This window comes from Vanacampus margaritifer, chromosome 2 (genome assembly GCF_051991255.1).
Source record: "Vanacampus margaritifer isolate UIUO_Vmar chromosome 2, RoL_Vmar_1.0, whole genome shotgun sequence".
NCBI lineage: Eukaryota > Metazoa > Chordata > Actinopteri > Syngnathiformes > Syngnathidae > Vanacampus > Vanacampus margaritifer.
In genome coordinates this window covers 40,615,642-40,640,768 of record NC_135433.1, presented here as the reverse complement: position 1 = coordinate 40,640,768, position 25,127 = coordinate 40,615,642, and the positions used below count along the sequence as shown (strand labels likewise).

The window sequence follows — 25,127 nt, the reverse complement described above, 5'->3', positions numbered from 1 at the left end:
ACCAAAGAAGGGTGGAAGTAATAAAAGAATCAAGAATGTATTGAAGAAAGGGAGGAGAGATTGAAGAAAGGAAGGAAGGAAGGAAGGAAGAGAAAATGGACACAATCAAAAGTATTGGGACATATACAGGAAGTAAGTGAAAAAGTGTGTCGTTTGGACCAAACTATCAGAAAGAAATAAAGAGATGAAAGGATTTGAAAGAAAGAAAAAAGAACAAATGAAGCGCAGGCAGGTGGAGGTGAAGGCGAATGGAGGGAAGCAGATGTGGAAAAATTGGAATGATGAGGTCATGGGAAGCCCAGATCATGTGGCTAAAAGTAGAGACCTGTCCCTAACCGAGCTTTGCAGGAAGAGGCGCGGCATTTGGCGCTCGTCTAGCCTCCATTAATAATCCTCTGTCTCCATGGTGATGCGGGAAACCTCCTGACAGGGAAAAAAAAGTTCAACAACACATACATGCACACACATACGCACGCGCACACACTTCCCGTTCCTAAAACACGACACCGGTGACGCAATGCACGTCTGGACCAACAGGTGGCGGGATTATGTCAGACATCATGCGCCGTGTAAAAAAAATATAAAACATCCAGATTAAAATAACAATACCTTGACTCAGGATGCTGTGATGCTTGTAAACATGGCCAGGGAAGACTTACTTTATCTTCATTAAGACTAACTTAGCCTAGCCTAGCCTGCTAACCTGCCTGAAAGATGGAATCCATGCAATGGAGGCTAAAACGCTGAGCATTGTTTATATGGGACTACGCTTTTCAAATTAACCTCTTTTAGAAAGGAAGGAAGGGAGGAATGATGGCGGAAAGATACTAGGAAAGGAGGAATGAAGGAAGAAAGAAAAGCTGTGAGTTAAAAACGATGGTGTGAAAAGAAAGACAGAAGGAAGGAAGGGAGGAAACAAAGAAGGACGGAATGAAAAAACGACACAAGGCTGTTTATGAAAGAGGGAAGGGACAAATGATGAAGGTAGGGTGCAAGGAAGGAAGATATGAAGTTAGGAAGGATGGGAAAAACAAGGACGTATGAAAGGAAAGATGGAAGAAATACGTAAGAAAAGAAGGGGTGGAGAAAGGCAGCTATGTAAAGGAAGTAAAAGAAACAAGAGGAAAGGAGTGTAAAGGAGGAAAAGTGATAATATGAAAGGAAGGTCGTAAAGAAGGATGAAGGTGGGTCGGAAACTAAGATGGAAACTAACAAGGATGTATGGAAGGAATTGAGGAAAGAAATTCAATTCAAAAATGTATTTCACTCTTTAAATGAAAGAAATGAAAGGGGACAGAAAGAAGTAAAAACCCGTTGTCAACACGAAAGGAATGACAGCGAGCGGTCAAGACGTGTAACAATTCTATAAAATAATTCAACAGCATGTCCTTTTGCTATACTGTATATATTTTTCCAGTAATTGTGCTTTCATACATTTTTTTTTTTAATACGAAAGAAGATTTTGTTTTATAATCCAGATTGTTCCACAAACTGACTCCTTGAGTTAAAATACATTGTTCTTTTTGTTTTGTTCTATATTAAGGTTTGGAAAAAATGTCTGCTCCTCTTAATTTGTACTCACTTTTTTAAAATTTGTTCTGTATATTGACTGGTAAAATTTCATGATGGGCTTTATACATTATTTTAAGGTGGTTAAACTCCATCAATTTATTACATTTTAAAGTTTTTAGTTGTATAAATAATGGATTAGTGTGGTCTCTGTATCCACAACCGAAAATGACACGAATAGCACGTTTCTGTAGAAGAAGGATGAATCGGTATAGGGTTTGCCAACGCACCCCCACACTATATGCAATAAGTCCGGTATGGAACAATCAATGAATTATACAACAATAACAAAGCATTCTTGTTCAATGATTCTTTAACCTTGTGTAAAACGGCTACGGTTTAGAATACCTTAGATCCTTTCTATTTTTTTTTATTGTTGCATCAGTGTTGCATCAACATCTATATTTCTACAACTGAAATCATAAATCTGGTTTTACTAATATTTATGTTGGCATTGTACCACCTCATAATATTCTTCAACTCTTTCTCTATTGTAATACATTGTATATATTTTTTCCCCAGCATAAAATAAAGTGGTGTCATCTGCGAACAAAATACATTTGAACAATTTCGAAATAGTTGTAATATCATTTGCATAAAGAAGAAAAAGTACTTGTCCCAGAATTGATCCCTGGGCACCCCACAAGTTACAAAACTATGTTTTAATTGTCTGCTATTGAACTCAACATATTGTTTTCTATTTTTTTTAAATAACTGGTAAACCATTGATGTGCAACACCTCTTATACCATATTTAAACAATTTATGCAATATTATTTCATGATCTAAGGTGTCAAATTTTTTTTTTGTAAATCCACAAAAACACTTACTAAAACATGTCTATTTATCCATGGCTGTGCAAATTTCTTCAGTGAACTCCATTAACTCATTCATTGCCATTGACGGCTATAGACGTCAAACATTCATTTGAACTATTTCTATTAGTTTAACATTTTTTCCCACTTTTGTTAACAAGAGTATGAAAACCTAGAAAAAAAATATTGTAGATTTAGAACAGATATAAAATTTGTGATTAATCGTGAGTTAGTCCTCACAAGGGTCGATCAAATAAAACCATAAAAATTACGGGCGTCAGGCGATTAATTTTTTTTAATCATAATTAATCGCATGACTTCACTAGTTAACTCACGATTAATCACAAATTTATTATCTGTTCTAAATCTACAAAAATTTTTTCAAAGTTTTCATACTCTTGTTAACAAAAGTGGATTTTTTTTTAAACTAATAGAAATAGTTCAAATGGATTTTTGACGTCTATAGCTGTCAATGGCAGTGAATGAGTTAATGCCATGGTAGTTGAGTGATTGGAACGAAACCCATATTGGCTGTTACTTAAAATTGTATACTTATCTATGAATTTATTTAATCTTGTCGCATACAATTTTTCCAATATTTTAGACAGCTGTGGGAGTAGAGATATGTGTCTACAATTAAAAAAAAATCATTCTTATTTCCTTTTTTGAAGAGTGGGACTACTTTAGCTATTTTCATTTGTTCTGGGAAAATTCCTGTTATAAATGATAAATTACAAATGTAAGTGAAAGGCTCCATAATCACGTCTATAATTTGTTTTATCAGTGACATGTTCATATCTATATAATCGTTTATTTTTATTTTTATTAACACTACTACTAACTAGATTGTGCGGCCTCAAGAAAATACTGTTCACGTTATTTGATATGATTCCATAATCTATATTTTCATCTGGGATATTTTGTGATAATCTTGGGGCAATATTCACAAAGTGTTCTTGAATTTGTTTGTAATTTCCTCTTTATCATAAATTACCAAATGGTTCTTAATGAAATAGTTTGGATGGATTGGTTTTGCCTTGCATTTATTAAAGACTTTATTTATTATACCCCAGGTATTTTTTGTACTACCTTTACTTTTCTCTAGTAATTTGGTGAAGTAATCCATTTTTTTGTCTTCTTAGGGATGGATATAAGTTTATTTTTATATATTTTTTATACCTAGACTCTGCATCTTTTGTTCTTTGTTTGAGAACCATTCTATATAGATTTTTTTTTTTCTTACAAGCATTTTTCAACCCATTTGTCATCCAAGGATTGTTAGAAGCTTTTTTTTCTGCTTTGTGCATGAAGTGTAATCTTTATACACTATTTATCATATGAATTTACGAGTGTGGTCATAAAATAATTATAACCTTTATTGAAGTCGTTTATGTGTACGTGATCCCAGTTCTGTCTCTTCAAATCTTCTCTTAAGAGTTCTACTGGCTTGTATTGCCCTCTAGTGGTGCTTACGTGGAACAACAGCGCAAGATGCATCATTCAAAACATGTTTGTGTGTGTTTTCAGTGAAAGAAGAGTGTGTGTCTGGAGAAGAAGATGAAGATGGAGATGGAGGAGAGGTTGAGGCGCAGGTTGTAGTGAAGAAAGAAGTGGAGGAGGAGGAGGAAGAGGAGATCCTTCAGAATGGAGACACGGCCGCCCTCTACCCGGAAGCCCCCGACGATGAGCAGAGTCCCACGGAGGCGGGGGGTGCGGACGAAAACGGTAACACGAGCAAATTTTGTGTATTGACTGTAATAAATATGTACTGCATGCACTTGCGTTCAAATAAGTCCATTTTAATTCACCTAACTTGTGTGTTTTTGTATTATGTCAACTTCATTGAAAAATTGTATGTAGCTTGTACAAGATCAGATCAAAAGCGATTTGGTCTTGAACATGCATTTTTATGAGCATCAAAGGTGATTACGAGCCAGAGTAGATTTCATAAACATGAAAGATCATTATTCAAATGTTTTCGTAAGGACCAAAGACGATTTTACAGTCATCAGTGGACTGTCAGATTTAGGCCTGGCATAATCACTTACTTGGGCTCGACGTTTATCGCTTTGATAAATTCAGTTTCGTGTTACTAAAAAAAGGCCATTTAGTCTTCAATGAAACGAACAGGCTTTGGATTTTGTCTTCATTCTGTAACGAATGAATGTAACGTACATATTTTCATAAATATTACCAGCAATTAGGTCTTCAATTAACCAAATGTTATAAACATCAGGACATTTAGTTGTCAATGAACCAAATATTACCACATATTTTTGTAAACATTAAAACTCATTCACTGCTGTTGATGGCTAAAAACGTCCAAAATTTATTTGAACTATTTCTATTAGTTTAACATTTTTTGTTAACAAGAGTATGAAAAGCTACAATTTTTTTCATTGTACATTTAGAACAGATATGAAATTTGTGATTAATCGTGAGTTAACTAGTGAAGTCATGCGATTAATTACAATTAAAAATTTATAATCACCTGACGCCCCATATTTGTAATAATATTTTCTTTTTCTTTCTTTTTTTATTAATTCACTGCCATTGACGGCTATAAACGTTGAAAATTTATTTGAACTATTTCTATTAGTTTAACATTTTTTTCCCACTTTTTTTAACAAGAGTATGAAAACCTATAATTTTTTTCCATTGTACATTTAGAACAGATATGACATTTGTGATTAAACGTGAGTTAACTAGTGAAGTCATGCGATTAATTATGATTTAAATTTTAACCACCCGACGCCCCAAATTTTTACAAATCTTTTCTTTTTTTTAATTCATTCACTGCCATTGACGGCTATAAAAGTCGAAAATTTATTTTAACTATTTCTATTAGTTTAAATTTTTTTCCCACTTTTATTAACAAGAGTATGAAAACCTAGAATTTTTTTTCATTGTACATTTAGAACAGATAATTTGCGATTAATCGTGAGTTAACTAGTGAAGTCATGCGATTAATTACGATTTAAATTTTAATCACCTGACGCCCCAAATTTGTGATAATATTTTCTTTTCCTTTTTTAAAAATTCATTCACTGCCATTGACGGCTATAAACGTCGAAAATTCATTTAAACTATTTCTATTAGTTTAACATTTAGAGTATGAAAACCTATAATTTTTTTCATTGTACATTTAGAACAGATATACAATTTGAGATTAATCGTGAGTTAACTAGTGAAGTCATACGATTAATTACAATTTAAAAAATAATAATTGCCTGTCGCCCCTAATTTTAAATAATCTTTTTTTTTAATGAATTTATGGCAGTGAATGAGTTAAGGAAAATGTTGAGCTTTTGACAAACCAAAGTCATGTGTCAAGGCAATTGAATCTCTAACAAACCAAATATAATATTGTAAAAAATGAGGACAATTGAGTTGTATTTTTAAATACTTAAAAAATGATTTTGAGTCACTCTTGCCATAAACATCAGTCGTCCATGAACACGCCATAAGTTTTCATTTTCTCTCCCTGTCCGCTTGGCCACCAGGCACGCCGGAAACGTTTCAGCTGCACACGTGTCCGTACTGCTCGCGGGGCTACAAGCGCAACGCTTCGCTGAAGGAGCACATCAAGTACCGGCACGAGACCAGCGAAGACAACTACAGATGCTCGCACTGCAGTTACACCTTCACATACCGCTCGCAACTCGAGAGGCACATGAGCCATCACCGGGGCAACAAGGAGCAGGTACAGACAAAAACACTTTTTTTCTTTTTTTTTTCTTTTTACAAATTAGGGACCTTTTAGTGTATGAGGTCCAAATTTGGACAAGACTTCAAGGTTATTTTTGTCTTTGAAGCACCCTTGGAAATGGCTAAATTTACCAAAAAAAATGGTTGCTCGGAGACAAAATTGGAGATTTCCTGTGCAAAATTTTAGACTTCCTGTGGCTTTTCAGGAGTGCGTTGTTTTGATTTTTGTGTGTGTGGGTTTACTCATGATATAGATGCCAACCAAATTTCATTCTGCTAAGAGATTCTCATGTCTTCAGGGGATGTATTTAAAGAGATAGTGTGTAGGATTTTGTGCCATCTAATGATGGTGAACTAATAAAACATTTTTTCTTCTTTTGTTAACAGGAGTATGAAAACCTAGACATTTTTTTCATTGTAGATTTAAAACAGATATGAAATTTGTGTTTAATCGTGAGTTAACTAGTGAAGTCATGCGATTAATTACGATTTAAATTTTAATCACCTGTCGCCCCAAATTTTTTATAATATTTTCTTTTCTTTTTTTATTCATTCACTGCCATTGACAGCTAAAAACGTCGAAAATGTATTTTAACTATTTCTATTTGTTTAACTTTTTTTTTTCACTTTCGTTAACAAGAGTATGAAAACGTAGAACATTTTTTCATTGTACATTTAGAAGTGATATGAAATTTGTGATTAATTGTGAGTTAACTAGTGAAGTCATGCGATTAATTACGATTTAAATTTTAATCACCTGACGCCCCAATTTTTTTATAATATTTTCTTTTTTTATTCATTCACTGCCATTGACAGCTACAAACGTCGAAAATTTATTTTAACTATTTCTATTCGTTTAACATTTTTTTCACTTTTGTTAACAAGAGTATGAAAACCTAGAAACATTTTCCATTGTACATTTAGAACAGATATGACATTTGTGATTAATCTTGAGTTAACTAGTGAAGTCATGCGATTAATTACGATAGTGTGTAGGATTTTGTGCCATCTAGTGGTAAACTAATAATTAATTCATAAAAAAAAAGATTAATTTCTATCACATCAACATACATTTTTCATATGATGGTAGTTCTAGTAATCGCTTATATTACATCTTACGTCTTACAGGAGGCTGACATGTTTCGCCGCCATCTTTATTTGATATGGATACCTGAAGGAGAAGAACTTTGCGAATGTAGTCAGCCTCCTCTGGTGGCGCTTACATCTCGTGTTGGACCCAATGGGTCGAACGACGCTCACCTTTCACAGCTGGGACCTGCAGGTGGTCGTCACTGAGTCCCGTGATTGGGGCTCCTCCTCGCCGCGTTTGTTAGTCACTCCAGCGAGTTCTTGCTCGTCACTCTTCCTGTTTGCTTGCCCGCTCTCTCAATAATAATTGGTAGTTATTTTAACACTGTGGTGCTCGTGCTTCAAAATCATTGCATTTTAATAGTTCAGGACTAGATGGCACTAAATCCTACACACTGTTTCTTTAAAAATATTTTTTTGTTGAGTTTCATGTTTTATGGTCGCCACTCTCTACTGCTCACAAGCAAGGAGAAAAACTCAAATCTTTCACCTGACTAGTTATGGTGGTTCGGACAAAATGTTTTTTTTTTTTTTAAGAACCCTTAAAAAATGCCACCAAAAGTTATTACTTTGACAATTGGGAATGGCCAAAATGAATCCCAAAATAGCCGTTTTCAAAGCAAAATGGCCGACTTCCTGTGTGTTTTGGGGGACGACTTCTTGGGGCATTTTCAAAGATGATCACGTTCAGAGCTGAATTACAAAAAACTGATTCCAGTTGAATGAGAGCTTTTTAAAAACAAAACAAAACAAAAAACTGGATTTTATGTTAGTCAGGGTGTAACTAACACCATAGCCAATTCGACCAAGCCAGGTAGACTTGCGTAGCTCAGGTTGTCCCCACTATTGACAATTACAAAGTCAAACAGAGCAGAGGAAGCACAAGGACCGAAAGATAATGAATGATTAACTGGAGTAAGCTGCAGGTGCGACCCAAAGCACCTCTGCTCACCTACTTATGCAAACTATCTTTTAACAGAACCATTATATCCCAGTGGAATCATTGACATTTATTTTTTTATTTTTTAATAATTAACATTTTCTAACGGGTTACTTAACATCTGTTAGTCCACCCACCACCCCCACCTATACATCCCCAGTGGAGCAGTCCAGCTCAGGTTGGCCCCTCCTCCTTGCTGACACGTGCTCTAACCTGCCTTTTTTTTTCTCTTTAGCACTAGCGGGGCTGTTTTAATCCGGTTGTTTTAGCCAAATTCTTTTTATTCTGGTTGCATCGGTGTCTGACGGCGTCTGTTTGATTTCCCGCCTCAGCGTCACGTGCAGACGTCCGGTGGCGGTGGAAGTGGAGGAGGCGCTCGTAAATTCAAGTGTACAGAGTGCTTCAAGGCCTTCAAGTACAAACACCACCTGAAGGAGCACCTGCGCATACACAGCGGTGAGTGGCAAAATCAATACGGTGCTTGCTTAGGAGTGGACAAATTGTGTCAAAATTCAAACTTCTGGAAACATGAAAAGGAACACATGTCATCAATTATGCTATACGGACTTGAGATAGAAGATTTTTCTGGTGGTCTTGAGTATTGCCTTGGCTAAAGACGTTTGGCTACCCATTGACATTTTTTTGATGATGGTACATTGTCTTTTGTCATGTACCTGTATATCTTTATGTTTTTTTTATACTGCCCCCGGGTGGCCAATGTGAGCACACCAGAACGTGCAGCACATTATCAAGTGAAATGATGCCGTTTTTGAAACTCTTGAAAAACTTTCATGTAACAAACAAGCACTCAACATTAAGAAAAAATATCCCCCAAAAAATAATAGTATAACAAAAAGTTTATTTACATTCTATTTATGTCATTCCTTTGTGATTTTATAACATAGAATATTACAGAGTGCTATTTTGCTATATATTTAATACTTATCAATAGGGGTGTGTCAAAAAATCGATTCTCATAAGAATCACGATTCTCATTTAGTACGATTCAGAATCTATTTCAAATGTCCAAAAATTGATTTTATTCAAATGATTTTATACTGTCTTGCCTTTGTCTGTGTGTACCTTTTATTTGGAGCGCTGTTCATGTTGTACCCGGTTTGGCCACTGAGGGGCATTGTGGTTCCATGTGGTCTAATACGCTGTTAAGTTATAGCCACATTAGAGAGGAGAAGGAAAAAGTCACGATCAAGTTATTCCAATAGAAGTTGTTTTTTTGCAGAGTGGAGCCGTTCTTTTGAGTGATAAAAGTGCCTCGAGTAGCGCGCTAATTAGCATTAGCGAGTCAGACTGGAGTAGATCATTACAATTCCTTGCACATCTATAGATTGAAGCAAAAATCATTGTCAATCAAATCATTTTAAATAAAAAAAATCGTTATTAATCGATAATTTATTCTGAATCGAATCAATTTGAATCGTGAGACATTCAAAGACTCCCACCCCTACTAATCAGTAGCATTTCCATTCATTTCAATTGGGAGCAATTATTTGACATTTGAGAGAGTGAGCAGAAAAGTCGAGTCAAATCATCTTTTATTTATTTTGTGCTTTCAAATAGGCTTAGCTGTCACGGAATGAATTGAACTCATGTCAAGACATCACTATAATATAATGGTAGGAAGTGACTGTGAAGGCTTGGAGGATTGCTTGTGAATTTTGACTGGTAGAAACTTGAAAAGAAACTGATTTGACGCTAGCTACGTCAAGTATTTGGGGCTGAATGCTTCCCAAAGTTAATACCGTTCTTGTTTTGCCTCCTTACCAAAGAGGTTTTGAAGTTCAGTGATTGATTTAACATTTGACAAGTACAAAAGTGACACACAACATGGAATTTAGCTTTAGGATGAAGACCTATTGATTTTGAGAGGGTTTTCAGGACTCAAATTCGTCAAAAAGTTTGTTAGTTGAGAAGTCTTACAAGCACCTCTGATTTTTACCTTTGACCCCAATTTTTGGACAATCTGTTCAGGTTAAGAAAGACTTTACTTTTGATTCCAGCTACGTCAAGTAGACGTAGACCGATTATCGGTCAGGCCGATTATTGGTGCTGATATTCAAATTTATTATTTTAACGAATATCGGTATTGGTAGCAGCCGATAAAAAGATCTTTTTAAAACCGTGTTAACCTCAAGGGAGCCAAATTTTCAATTATTTTATGAGATGCTGTTGACCCAGGGAACGCTCTGCACCTTTTTGTGACTGTTTGAAATGATAACAAAGACAAGTAAAAATTTTATATTTCAGGTAATTGAAAATTTTGTAAAACTTTATTTACTGGAGAAAATAACATGGAGCTATTTACTTACGTTTTTACCTGGGAACTCCCTGAACTTTTTGCTAGAATTGTAAAACAAATGTGTCTATTGTTTAAAGAAAAAGAAAAAAAATTGAAATTTGCAAATCTGAAAAGTTGTTCAATAAGTTAACTCATTAAATCCCAGCCGTTTTCACTGAAGCCGAGTGTGCCGTTGATTAAAAAATATTGAAGACGTCCTCATAAGATTCAATGTTGAAAGAATTAACACATAACGGGTGTTCTCCAAATTTGGCGGGCAATTTTTTTTGAAAAAAACTTTTAATTCAGCGATTAATCAAAATCCTAAAATGTGATTAATCGGATTAAAAATTTTATCGTTTGACAGCTCTAGTTCTATTGCTATAAAAACATGGAACCTACCAAATGAAAGATTAGATTTCATCTGTTTCTGTTTTGCAGCAATTAGCATTAAATCATCATATTACTATTCACAAATCTGTTGAAAACACTGGGGAAAAGAGCTTGTTGCAACATGGCCCTGGTTGATCTCTTATACTCTGCTGCCACCTGTTGGCCGTTTTTTGTGGTTGTAATGATTACCATTGCTTTAAGCGACCTCTTCAGGTCAGAGGTTGCATCAAAGCCTTCTGTATGCTCTAGCATAAACCCCCCCATAAAAAAACAAATAAATACGTTTTTGGGACTATGGCAATATTTAAAATAGAACATTTTTATACGTTTTTTGGACAAAATGAGGTAACTGGAATTTGTAGTTTTGTTTATTTTCACACCAATATTTGTTTCCCTTTTTACTGAGAATGAATATCGGCCTCCTTTGCTACTAATAATCAGTATTGGTATTGGCCTTGAATTTTTTTTTACCGGCCTATCGCTAATGTAAAGTACCTTTTGTGTGAAAATCGCTCCAACTCAATAGGGTTCTTGTTCTGTCATCATCCGTAAAGGTTTGATGATGGGTTGAAAATGTTGCCGCTTGCACATTTTTTGACTTTCAAATACTAACCTCTGAACAGGTTGGTAGAAACAGCAGGGTTCTTGCTCTGAGTCTCTGACGGACTGGTTCCCTTCTTCAACTAGATCATCACATGACATGAACTTTTGTGTCATCCTGACACTTTGCAGGGAGTTCTGTTTTAACAGTATTTTTGTGTGTGTTTGTTTTCCAGGCGAGAAACCATACGAGTGCTCCAACTGCAAGAAGCGATTCTCCCACTCAGGCTCATACAGCTCACACATCAGCAGCAAGAAGTGCGTAAGCGTCGCCAGCGCCCCCAACGGCCTGGCCCGCAAGCCTGTCAAGTCGCCGCCGACTGCCGCTGACGTCCCGCGGGTCGCCATCACCGCAGCCCGCGTGGAAAGCAAACCCCTCCAAGAGCAGCTCCCCGTCACGCAAATCAAATCAGAGGCGACCGAGCACTCCGGCAAGCCGGCCGTGGTGGCGACGCCGGCGCCCAACGGGGCGGCGCCCCTGGCCCAACCCCTGTCTCAGGGCGTAGCTATGGTGCTACCTACTGTGGGTCTGGTGCCACCCATTAACCTCAACCTGGGTGATCTGCAGAACGTTTTAAAAGTGGCTCTGGATGGGAACATTTTGAGGCAAATTCTTGGGACGACCAACGGGACCGCAGTGCAGGGCAAGCCGGGGATTGTGTTGCACCAACCTCAGCAGCAGATCATCAGCCTGCCTGCTTTTGTGGACCACGACGGGACCACCAAGATCATCATCAACTACAGCATCGGACCCGCGCCTGCCACCACTGCCACTACCGCCACCTCTGCCCAACCTATGCCACTTATTGTCAAAAACAACATTCTACCGGCTGCACCCATCCCGACCAAAACAGACAAGCTGCCTATTCCCAAAGTGGACCTCAGCCTGGTTAAGGATGAGCCTGAAGAATCTGTGCTCATCACGGAAATAAAAACAGACCGAGCAATGCCCATCAAGACGGAAGAAGCTGAGGGGCTTCCAGCCGACTCCGGGTCCAGCACTTGTTCACTCTGCGATGAATGCCCCGAGCACCTGGAGGCGCTACACCTGCTCCAGCACCACAAGGCAGCCAACGGGGAAGCGGTAGACTCGGCTGCCTTGGACCCGTCCTTCGCCGCCTTGCTGAGTGATGCCGGGGTGACGCTGCAGCAGGAGCCGGCTGTGGACGATCTCCTGAACCTCCTCAAGACCTACTTCGCATCCAACGCCAACCCCAACCAAGCGGAGCTGGAAAAGATCTCTGACTCGGTTCGTATTCCCGTGGGTGTGGTGCAGAAGTGGTTTGCCAAGATGAACTCTGGGACAAACAGCTGCCAAGAAAAGACACAGTTCAAACAGACTGAATCCCAAAACAGTGAGTCGGAGGACACCAAGCAAGTCGCATGTAGACCCCAGTCTGATTCCCCGACGTTAAACACCAGCGACTTGGTCATCGTCAAAAGCGAGCCAGAGGACCCCAAGGAGCCAGAGTCCCAGGCAGAACCCTTGGACCTGTCTCTTCCAAAGCAACTCGCCGCTCCCACTAATGCTGCACCCTCAGAGGATGCGCCACCTGCCATAAAATCGCCGCAGCCAATGAACCTGACCTGCCTGAGGAAGGAGCAAGTGGGCGGTCGCACTGTCTACATGGTCACACCTCAGAAGCGCAGACCTGCCGTCAGCATTGTGCCTAACACGCAGCTGCCCACCCTGGTGGCCTTCACGGGTCAGGGCGCGGTGGGCTGCCTCGGCGCCCTGGGGGGCTCAGCCAAGCGGACCATCCTCATCCCACAGCTCACCTATACCTACGCCAACACGACTGGAGACGCAGCCAAGACGGTCGTGCTCAATGGACACAAGGTATGAATGTCTTTATGAACAGTAGCGGTTCTAGTACAGAACCTTGTGGCACTCCGCATGCCGATCACTTATATGGTAACCGGTTCCTTGAAGCTCGTAAATCAATTCACTAGTTAATGATCCAATCAATATTGCTCCTTAAAATGAATAGAAAGTTCATTCATCTATTCTAGCCTGACCCAAAAAATCATGTTGTGTTCTTAGTAGTAAAGAAAAATAACAAATAGCAAAAACATAACAAAAGAGAATGTGAAGAAATACACTGGTTTGATAACGTGTACAGTGTTTCCCCACAGATTTGAAATCTACTTGGGTGGGTGGGATGGGAGGGGGGTCGCAGGGGAGATGGGTCTCAGTCCTGTTACTACATCTCCTGTAGTTTTCACGATCTACAAGTGAGTGATGGCAAACTAACGTTACATACGGTATATCCTGTCGCGACACGTTTTTGTTTTAATTTTTTTTAAATACATTTTTCATAAATTTTCTTGAAAACTTCTTTGGTGGTGGCCAATTTACTTGGGTGGCCCACCCAAGTATTAACATGGTGTGGGACCACTAGATGCCACTATTTCATAGAATGCCGTCAAAGCGCATCCATTTCGATGCACGTACACTACAGTGGCTGATAGGGACCATATTTCGCAAGCCTACCACCAATTCTTATTTTGCGCGAGTGAACGAGCATCTTAGCGAGCGACGGCGACTTGGCAGCTCGTATGAAGCCCGGCGAGTGACGCCAAAGGACCGAGCGAGCCAGATTTAGCCAGAGCAGCTAACGAGCGGCTAGCGGGAGTTAATAGGAGCCATAGGCTGCAGTGGCTAATGAGGAGCTAGTGGGAGAAGCTAGTAAACAAATTAAAAAAGCTAGTAAAAGTATGCGCGAGCATAGCAGAAGCTGACAAGCGACGAAAAAGCAAATCACGGGACTTAGCAACGACCACCTGCAGGCCCCAGCTGTGGAAGGTAAGCGGCGACGGTTGACTCATTGGGTCCAACACTCGATGCAAGCACTACCAGGGCTAACTACGTTCTTGAAGTTGCATTTTATTGAAATCAATATTGGGTTTTTAAATTGAAGGATTAGTTCACTACTAGATGGCGCTAAAGATTACACACTGTCACTTTAAGAGGAGCCACTTGGTTAGGCTATTTTTTTTTTTGACTGCACCAACTTTGAGCTTTCAAAACTGGTGCCATGCTAGCAACATTTCTTTGGTGATCCAGAGGGAAGGCTTTATTTGAGATACCTTGTGGCTATGGTGCTACCTTAAACCACCATTTTATGGAAAGAAGCTAACTGTGTGTTTTGTGAGTTGAGGCACATAAGAAACACTTAGAGAACAGTCAAGAGCATCAAGGAATAGGCAAGAATTACAGTACTACAAAAAATATTAATAATAGTCAAGAACCATCCTTGGCAAGAACTAACTTAAGAATCTTAACTTAAGAGACAACTTAACAATCATATAGAAAATAAAAAGTCAGGAACCACGTCAAGACCTAATGTAAGGATCCAGTCAACAAACACTCAAGAACCAACTTAATTATGTGTGTTCTCAAGAAACAACAACCCCAAACAAATCGGTAAAATTACCAAATGAACAAATACTGAGCTCTTCGGGGGGTGGGGGAGAAACAACAACCCATCCAAAAAACAAGAACCTTATCAAGAACCAGTTCTCAAGTAAAGAACCAACTCGAGAACCAGCTAAGGAAACAAGTCGAGCACGGCACAAACCAAGTCAAGGGACTTATTTACAAAGCTCCATGTCCGGTATTTGAAGCCAATTCAACTTGAACTTTAATTTCTTGTTTTTTCCGTGCAGACGCCGGACCCGAGCGCCGACGCTGCGGCAGACACCGCGGCAGACGCGGCGGCAGAAGAGCAGAAGGAGACGTCGCCCATGAAGAAACCGCGTCTGGAAAACGGCGCCTATGCCTGCGACCTGTGCAACAAGGTCTTCCAGAAGGGGAGCTCTTTGCTCAGGCACAAATACGAACACACGGGTATGTTGGACTGGGTGGTCTGACCCAGAAGTGGGGAACTTGAGTCCGATTTTTATTTTTATTTTTATTTTTTTTTATTATTATTATTTTTTTATCTGGAGACTTGAGTCAGATTAAGTCCGTATTATTTAGTAGTCAAGTTGGGGCTTGCTTGACTAAAAAAAAGACTCCAAATTTGTATTTTCAAGGTAGTGAGCCATTTGTTTAGCTTGAAACCTGTAACGTAAGACTCGAGACTTACTTAATTCCACCTCAGGTCTGAACCCCTGCGCCCAAATCGGCTCTTTTGTGACGTTTAGTTTTTTGTGTTTGCAGGAAAGCGGCCTCACGAGTGCCCCGTGTGCAAGAAGGCCTTCAAGCACAAGCACCATCTGATCGAGCACTCGCGCCTCCACTCGGGCGAGAAGCCCTACCAGTGCAACAAGTGCGGAAAGCGCTTCTCGCACTCGGGCTCCTACTCGCAGCACATGAATCACCGCTACTCCTACTGCAAGCGGGACGGCTCCGATTACGGCCTCAGCCCGGACGGCGATGCCGCCGCCATCGTCATGGGCAGCCCGGATGCCACGCTGGACTCTGACGTCGGCGAGAGCGAGGACGACGAGGACGACGAAGCCATGTGCGTCGACGACATCCGGGTCGTCCAGATAGACGACGGCGAGTGCGAAGTCTACGAGGGTAACTTTGACGACGACGAAGAAGACGATGAAGACAATGAAGACAATGAGGAAGATGAAGAAAAAGAACAGGAAGAAGCCAAGGAGAAAAACTTGGACGTGGATGAGTTTGCGTGCCAGGTGGTGGAGGTGGAGCTGAAGCACGACCAGACGCAGGAGCCCGCCGTCGAGGACAAAGTGGACAAAGCGGAGGGGGACGGCATCCGCCTGGAGCAGATGGCGGACTGCGCCTACAAAAGCATCAGGGACTGGTCGGACAGCGAGGAATCCTCCGATGACCAAGCTGTGACGGACGCCAAATAAGCCAACCCTCCCACTTCCAGATCGAGTTCAGTAGGGAATAAAGACCCTTCGGAAAATGGACCCATCCCCTCCTCTAGAATATGGACCCACCACCCCACTAAAATGATATAGAAAACTTGACAGCCTTGAAATCTGTCATCTTATTGTTAGTCAGTACTTTTAGTCACACATGTAATGACATTATCGTGTTTGGCAGCCTTCCCCAAAATGTTTACGATTGCCTACAGATGTCTAAACAGAACTCATCAACTCCCATTATAGTTCCTTGGCACCAAGATGCCACAAGATGGCAGAAAAACACTACTTTTGTTTATATGAAGCTCCTTAATTCACTTCAAAATAGTTCTTTGGTGCCAAGATGGCACCGAAATACTACTTTTATTGCTTTTACCTGAGCACAGAAAGAGAATTGTGAGTTTGCGAATACTGAACCACGAATATGAGGTGTCTCACGGCACATACAAATATGTATGTCGGTCCATATTTTAGTTGGGGTGGAGGTGTGGGTTCTTGAAGTCAGATTCTATGGGGCCCATTTGCAATCTTAGATCAGTTCTGACTCGGAATCCGACTCTGATTCTGGCTCTGGCTCTGACTCTGACTGCGGTTGGCTGCTTTTTTTCTGACTCGGACTCCGGCTCTGATTCTGGCTCTGACTCTGACTCCGGTTGGCTGCTTTTAACGGTCCACTACTGTGTCCAAACACCCAGGTGTGCCTGAATTTTTTTCTTTCTCGTGCAAATATCAGTGTTACAAGTGTTTATAGATGCTTTGCTTCGTTTTACTAACTCAATTATTATTACTTTTGGGTTGCCAACGTTTCCGACGTCATCAGTGTTTTCCTCAAGTTATACGAACAAAAGTTGCTGCACTACGGTTTCCCCATCCGTCGCCCTGTCAGTGTTATTAGCCGGCGTTTGTTTTCATTCATGACTGTTAGCCTTAAGGAAAACAATAAAGTATTCCCCCCCACCCACCCATGAGCAAAATGGGCGGCGCCCCCCTGCCTTATGCAAGACCTGCGTGCTGTTAAAAGTGCCATTGAACAGTGTTGTCGTCGTCTCCTCACTCGCGCGGCGGGTGTTAACAAACGTCTGTTACTTTACGTCATGTGTTACTTTGGCTCGTTTCGCACGATGCTTTCTTTATGTCTGTTACGAGCGCCCGGCGCCACGTTCGTGTCTGTTTGACCGCCTGCTAACCGCAGCCGCCGCACGTCATGCCATCAATCATTTACATCACTTTAAAGAGGAAGTCAACCCCCGAAACATTTCTTGATCATATGTTCAATGCAGCCCCACTAGTCTACGGTATTCTGGTTAATATTGCGTTAGTGGACTATGAGTTCAAAAGCAAAATCCAGCAGTTTTTATCAATATCAGAAAGCGGCCATTTTGCCACTTGCTGTCGAGTGAAAATGACATCCCACTTGCTTAGGTAACAACCAATCACAGCTCAGCTTCAGAAAGAAAGTGAGCTGTGATTGGTCGATGCTAGAGCCCTGAGCAACTGTGATGTCATCTTCAGTCGACAGCAAGTGGCAAAATGGCCGCCACCTGAGATGGATAAAAACAACTGGAATTTTTGCTGCATAACTCATATTTCACCAATTTAATATTAATCAGAATGTCTTGTCTAGATTAGTGAGGTCACATATAACATTATTGTCAAGAAATGTTGAAGGTTGACTTCCCCTTTAATGATTTATTTGACTTATTATTATTATTGTGCTAAAATCAGTAAATTATCAGTGCAGTTAAAACAAAACCAAACGTTGCAAGGATTTTCACAATTTAAAAGAAAGTTGTTTTAATTTAAGCATTTAATAAAATGTTAAAATACATAGCATTTGTAAAGAATGAAGTGTACAATTTTAATAATAATGTTGATTTTAATTTAAAAAAAAAAACGTCATTGCAATTTGTAAAGCCATAAGATTGTTAGCATCTTTTTTCCTTTTTTTGTACGTTAACAAAAAAACTATTTTTTTTTAAATTATTCTTTAATATTGTTTAGTTCAAATTATACTACAAAGTTGTAGCACTTTTTTTTCCCTCCCAATTTTTTTTTTTAATTATTCTTAGAACAGAATAAGCTCAAGTTAATTTTTAAATACAAATTTCTACGCTCATTCATCTATACGTTTTTAAAGAATAGTTTACAAATCACTACACAATGTTAACAATTTTCATAGTCACACATTTTGGGGGTGGCTCTGTGGTAGAGTGGTCGTCTCACAACCTTGAGGTTATGGGTTCAATCCCAGGCCATTGTGACCATGTCTAAGTATCCTTGAGCAAGATAGTGAAGCCCCACTTGCTCCTGATGCTGTGCCATCAGGAGCTAAAATGAGTACCGGTAATCTAAATGTCAAGCGATTTGAGGGCCTTGTCAGGTGGAAAAGCAAGTATATTTAAAGTAACATTTACCAAAAACAAAACATCCATTGCATTTTGTTAAGCAGTCCAAGTAAATTAGAAACACAATTTTATTCATTTTCACCATATTGTTTAGATTTCAGCTTGCTACTCAAATTGGGCACACAATATTTGATTAGCTCCATGTTTATTTTTTTTATTTTTTTTTAAAGTCGGTCATTCCAAAGAAGTAAAAGTTTACAAGATTAGTCCCCTCCAAAAATAAGTCACCGACAGTTTTTTAGGGTTTTATTTATATTTCCTAATTGTGAACTGTAATTCAGCTCCAGTTAGATTTTTTTTTTAAACCATCAGCATACAAATTTTAATGATTTTTGTGATTGCTTTGAGATGTCTTTTTCCTTATTTTTTTTTAAACAGATTGTGAAAATTTCAATTTAACACAACTTTATACTTTCATCTTAAATGACTTGACAGTAATGACTTAACACTTGATGTCCCTCCCTTGCCTACATCAATGATTTTTTGCAATGTTTAAAAATGGCATTGTGATTTATAAAGCAGTAAAACCTCGTTTAATCACAAATGGAAACAATTTAAGTATTTTTCTGATCTTATATCCATTGCAAAACTGTAAAAGGTAAAGTACAATTATTTTTAAAAACACCTACATAATTTTGACAATTCTCTTTTGTGAAATCTTTTTTTTTTTACGAAACGTTTACACACCTAAAACGATGACACTTAATTTTGTCGCACTTGTTCAGGTTGAAAATGGCGGCGCGCTGTCCCGCACTTTAGGCGGCAAACGTTAGCCAACGTGGCACTCGCGCAGTATTTCTTAGTTTTGTCTTTACCGGAACAGTATTTGTTTTTGTTTTTTGTTGTTGTTGGATTTGAGCGTGCGTTTTTAACAAAGCCAGTATTACAAAGTCTTTACACAACTTTTCTTTCTTTCTTTTTTTTTTTTATATTTGTGTCTTATTTTTTTTGTATTTCCCTTATGTTGGTTATTTATTACACATTATTATTGGTAGGATGAATTGATAATAATAATAATATATTTTAGTATGAAAAACAATAAATCAAACAAGCTAAGCCCAGCACGTGGTTCTGGGACTTTTGGGGTTTGTTTTACAGAAAAAAAACATGAAAAACAAAAACAAAATAAAAACGCAAAAATATTCATATTGTATTCTATGACAGTGTTAAAAAAAATGAAGAAAAGTGTTACACGTCGTCGCGATGAAGCTACTGATTGAAAACGCATGAGATGAAGTTCCAATCCTTGTTTTTGTTTGTTTGTTGCTTTTGATCTTTTTTCTTCTTTGGTCTGTTTTGGTCGTGCCATTGTTGCATCATGTTGGTCTTTTTTTTTGTAATGTTTGTCCCCTTCACAATAAACATGTGACTGCATCCCTGACATCTGATTGTCTCCGCCTTGTTTTTTTTTTAAAATAAAATTCATGCCATTTTCTAGTGATGGGCAGATGAGGCCTCATGGGGTGTGTGGCACTATCCCTAAACTGTGTTGACACAGTGTTAGTGTATCACTTAATAGCGACATCTGCTGGATTTAAAAAAGCATTGCAGGCAACTTCAATAAAGACTGGAGACAGACGTGGTTAATTTACACATTTTTATTAAGAAACATCAGCTTCTTTAGCATGTTTGGCCCGAGGCGATTTCGTCTCTTTGAGACAATTTCTCCTGCTTTGGAGAAAACCCTTTCACACGGTACCGACGATGACGGAGTACTTAAACATTTCATCGCAAGTTTGTAAAGATTCGGGTAATTCAGTCTTTGAGTTTGCCAGTACTGCAACGGATCCTGTGTTCGTTGTGTGTTGTTCTCTGAAAGATAACGCTGCACTTCAATGATGGCATCAGTGGTGACGTAATAAGATCAAAATGATCCCATACGGGAGAAAACTTTCGCTTTCTCGGTTGATCCATGTTCTCAGTAGATGATGCCATATCAAAAACCAACGAAACACAAACCACAACGCAAAGCTCAAACCAAAGTATTCTCTCCATACAACAAAACCCACAAACGACTTGACACATTTGCTTGTTTATAAACACAATTTGGCGCTTTGCAGCCAAGCGTAACAGGAACTGTATCGGTCACGTGATTTTTCTTAAAGGGATACGCGCGCCGACACGGGGTTTCCCCTCAGTGTGCGCGATACACGCGCCAGCGCTTCCGTGTCATTTCACCCATCACTACATTTTCGACTCCATTACTTTTGACACTGCGCACCCCCTTAAAATGTTTTTTTAAATGGTGCACCTCCATGTCCCACCACACACTACCTTAAAAAACATCGAAGCTTATAAGTTTTTTTTAAGCCTATTTATGGCAAAATAAATGGATTTAAAGGAATTAGTACAGTTAAATTTCACTGTCATTTTGGTTTTATGGTTTTATTGAACATATAAACACAAAGAAAACACATTACTAGTCTAAAATATAAATTCAAAAGGGGTAGGAGGAAGTTAAAAAAAATTCTGCCATGCACCCCCTTTCAGTATTCTGAAAATGTTGGCGCACCTAATCATTCCCACACTCGCCCTTAAAAAATAGCACTGAAAGCTGATTTCTAAACATCCATGGCACAAGTGGAAAGTTAAGGCACGTTGAGTTGTTCCCAAACCTTTTAGGCTTTTATCATGTTGGTGCACCCATTCTCCCTTGGACACACCCGGAAAAAAAAAAAGGCAAAACAAATCCAGTTTATAGCCAACAAAGGCATCATGTTGCAAATTAAATGGTTTAAACAAAATGCATTTACCTGCTTCCCAAACTTTGTAAGCTTTAAACCAGTTGGTGCACCCCCTCTCCCTCAAACACACCTGAAAAAGGGGCAAACAAGTCTGTTTATAGCCCAAAAGGCTACATTATAGACATTGACATTTACATTAGTAGTTCATTCTACTCAAAGAGTTAGTGCACCCTGTCTCCCCCCGCTTGATGTCCCGACAGGAGACACACACCCTCTACCCTAAAAAAAAGATTAAAGAACTTCTTCAACATCACGAAAGATCTGGCGCACCCCCTCAAAACATAGCCTGTTTATAGTCAATAAAGGCTCAATGTTGAAAAAAGGAAGTTATTAAAGTGTATACGCTGAATTGATGTCGCAGATCAGAGCCTTTCCCAACTTTTGAAGCTGCAACCCGCAAACCCCCTTCGAATCATCAAAGAAAAGCTGCAAATAGCTAATAAACGCCTCATGTTTCGTCATGGAATGCTTCACTGTAAACGGGTAAAAAAGAAAAGGGAAAAAAGCTGGCAGTAATAAACAGGTGTCCACTAGATGGCACAAGAAGACAAGCCAATGTTCTCACTGTTACAGAGACCTCGGTTTCACTTAAATTCCATCCATCCATCCATTTTCTTGACCGCTTTTCCTCACAAGGGTCGCGGGGGTGCTGGAGCCTATCCCAGCTGGCCTCGGGCAGTAGGCGGGGTACACCCTGAACTGGTTGCCAGCCAATCGCAGGGCACACAGAGACAAACAACCATCCTCACAATCACACCTATGGACAATTTGGAGTGTTCAATTAACCTGCCATGCATGTCTTTGGAATGTGGGAGGAAACCAGAGTACCTTAAATGAATTAGAAAAAAACAAAAGGTTTAATCTATCTGAAAAATGAGAGCAATGTGCAGCAGACACAAAAAATAGGAAGTAAATGTAATGAAAAGAATAAAAAGTGTGTGTGTGTGTGTGTGTGTGATAACGTAACTAAGTGCAATATTTAAGTGTGCTGAATGTAAATGTGAGGCGGCAGCAGCAGCGGTGGCATAACAAAAGGGCACCTGAGTGCTTTGCTAAAAACCTGTGATGAATATTCACGCAGCGCACATGATGATGTGTTTTTGCCACTGAAAAGCATAAAACGTATTTTTCTAAAGCACAAAAGTGCGTCAGGACGATAATGATGTTGTTATGACTGCCAGTCACACAAAGAGAAGACAGAAGTCTGCACCCGAAAAAGAACGTTTTTATCAAGAGTGGAGGAAGATCTTAGAGCAAAACTCAACAAGGGCACATGAAAGTAGGCAACATGTTTATGACTTTCATTATAGCACACAATATAATCATGCACACACTGGACCAATGGTTGTTTTCTTATTATTTTTTTTAATTTTTTTTACAATACACCCAAATCGAGCACAATGTGATGTAACATGAAGGTAACAAGAACAATGCTGATATCTATGCAATACTTTTGTTTGTTTCATGACAAACTGTGTGCTTGTGTATCCTCATTAAAATGACTAAAAGGCATATTAACATGAGTGCAAATGGGTGTGCTTGTCTATTAATTAAAAACAAAATTCAAACCACTATATCTTAAATAACTTGAAATTAAACTCATAAACTGTTTTTTTTTCTTTTAATGAAACATTGTTTAAACCACACACTTGCCACAACATACAAGGCATGGTTTTCTATTTTAATTTTTCCATGCAAAAAATAAACAACAAATGAAATAAAAAGTAAAATTGAAAATCCCAAGAAAACAAAAGTAAAAAACAAACATGAATCATAAATTATGATTTTTTTTTAAATAGACATCATATGTAGAAATATAAGTTAAATTAAAAATAAATAGAATAAATAAATACATACATGCATACATACATAATTGCATAAATGGTAAATAAAACAAATAATAATAAAAAAACTGTACATGTACATATAAAAGTAAAAAAACAAAGATGAAAATAGAAGTAAAGGTAAAAATAAATATACATAAATAATAATGGCATAATGAAATAAAAAATACAATAAATATGATTAAAACCAGAAATAAAAGTAAAAGCAAACAGAAACATCAAACAAAATATAAAACCCTCTCCAGTAAATAAAAAACAAAGTAAAAAAAGCAAAAACAAACCAGACGACTTTTTGTCTTTCCGACTTACCTGTCTCCTCATCCCCGTTGCCAGGCAACCGCAGCAACTCCCTGATGTTACGTCAGCTCACCTCTATGAGGATTAGCGCTCGATTCAAGTTGTGAAAATCGTCTCGTTTGCCCCAAATCTGGCTGACAGCTTCTCTGGCAGCGCAGATTTGATTGCCCGCGTTAGCACTTTTCACTTGAAAGGACGCCATTAAAAGCTTCTTTTATGAAGATATTTTGGAAAAAGGTGCACACCCCAACAGCGCTCCCCCAAATCCTCTTTTTTTACTCACTTGAGTGAAAGTGTCGCCGTCAGCAGCACCTGAACACGCACACACGCACACACACACACACACACACACACACACACTCACACACACACCTGGCTTTAAATACATCCATTTGCAAATGTATTATTCATGTGGGCCCGTGTAAGCACTAATGTATTTTTACCTGATGTTTAATGCATTGCAGCACAGCAGCATGCTGAGACATGTTGTGTAATAATAGCTGGCCAAAATGTCATCAAAGCTCCTGGACGCTGCAAATATTCTCAGAAAACTCCAGCATCCAAAGCCCAATAACAATGTTATTCAACAGGCAAGGCTAATAGTTCCAGTTGAAATGGAAAACGTATACAATCAAACGTATTCAAATGGAGCTTGCTTACTTCTTTTTTTAAAGCACAGTTCAGTTGTATTTAACTTTAAAACACGATACATTTCCATTTAATCGCTAAATGTTTTTAAAAAATTTATATTACCGTTTTTATTTTATATGTATTATTTATATTTATTTGTACATTTTATATTTATTAAATTGTTTTTTTCTTTTCTTATATTCAAGTGCAGTGTTAATGTTGAAACTTTGCATGATGATAGACATTTAAAAAATCAGCACGAAAAGTGAAAGTTTAAGTCAAAAAACTACACAAAAAAACATAAATGAAAGTAAAAATCTTGATCACAAAAACTCATCTAGAAATCTACATTTAATAAAAACTACATAAATTAACTAAATAAATGTAAAAAAAACAACTATAAATTCAAATTATGAATATAATAATAAAAATAAAAGTAAAAAAAAACTAATCTATAAAAATTATAATAAAATATTTACTAAGAAAATTGAAAATAAATTCTTAAAATAAACAAATAAATAAATAAACAGCAAATAAATACATGTAGTAGTTATTATAATTATTATTATAATTATTATTATTACCATTATTATTATTATTATTATTAGTACTAGTAGTAGTAGTAGTAGTAGTAATAGTAGTAGTAGTAGTAGTAGTAGTAGGCTGTTACATATACAAATTTTGTGATGAGTTTTTGTTGTTATGGAGTTATGGAATATACACCTGAAAGCATAGTTGTTTTCAACATATTTCGAAGTTTTGGGATGAAAAACTAGAATATACACCAATTTTAGCAAGCAAATTTACATTTTTTGACAGATTTTCTGACCTTAAATAAACAAATAAATCAAATCACCAAAACATCTCTATATCTGATCGCATTTCATCTTCAGTGGGAAAAATTAGCATGCTAGCATTAGCATGTTGGAGAGTGATTTTTGTCAGTGAAGCTT

The 25,127-nt window shown here is 38.3% G+C and overlaps 1 protein-coding gene across 3 annotated transcripts in view; it reads left to right on the top strand.

Moving 5' to 3' along the window:
• The window catches only part of LOC144044327 (zinc finger E-box-binding homeobox 1-like), a 35,418-nt gene extending 15,378 nt beyond the window's left edge, over positions 1 to 20,040 (top strand). For all 3 annotated transcript variants that reach the window (XM_077558661.1, XM_077558662.1, XM_077558663.1), the window contains exons 3-8: positions 3,911 to 4,108; positions 5,887 to 6,086; positions 8,453 to 8,576; positions 11,586 to 13,249; positions 15,079 to 15,259; positions 15,575 to 20,040. In XM_077558661.1, coding sequence (XP_077414787.1) covers positions 3,911 to 4,108; positions 5,887 to 6,086; positions 8,453 to 8,576; positions 11,586 to 13,249; positions 15,079 to 15,259; positions 15,575 to 16,239 — 3,032 coding nt within the window. In that variant the 3' untranslated portion in view covers positions 16,240 to 20,040. The remainder of the gene's footprint in view (positions 1 to 3,910; positions 4,109 to 5,886; positions 6,087 to 8,452; positions 8,577 to 11,585; positions 13,250 to 15,078; positions 15,260 to 15,574) is intronic.
• The last annotated feature ends 5,087 nt before the right edge of the window (positions 20,041 to 25,127 follow it).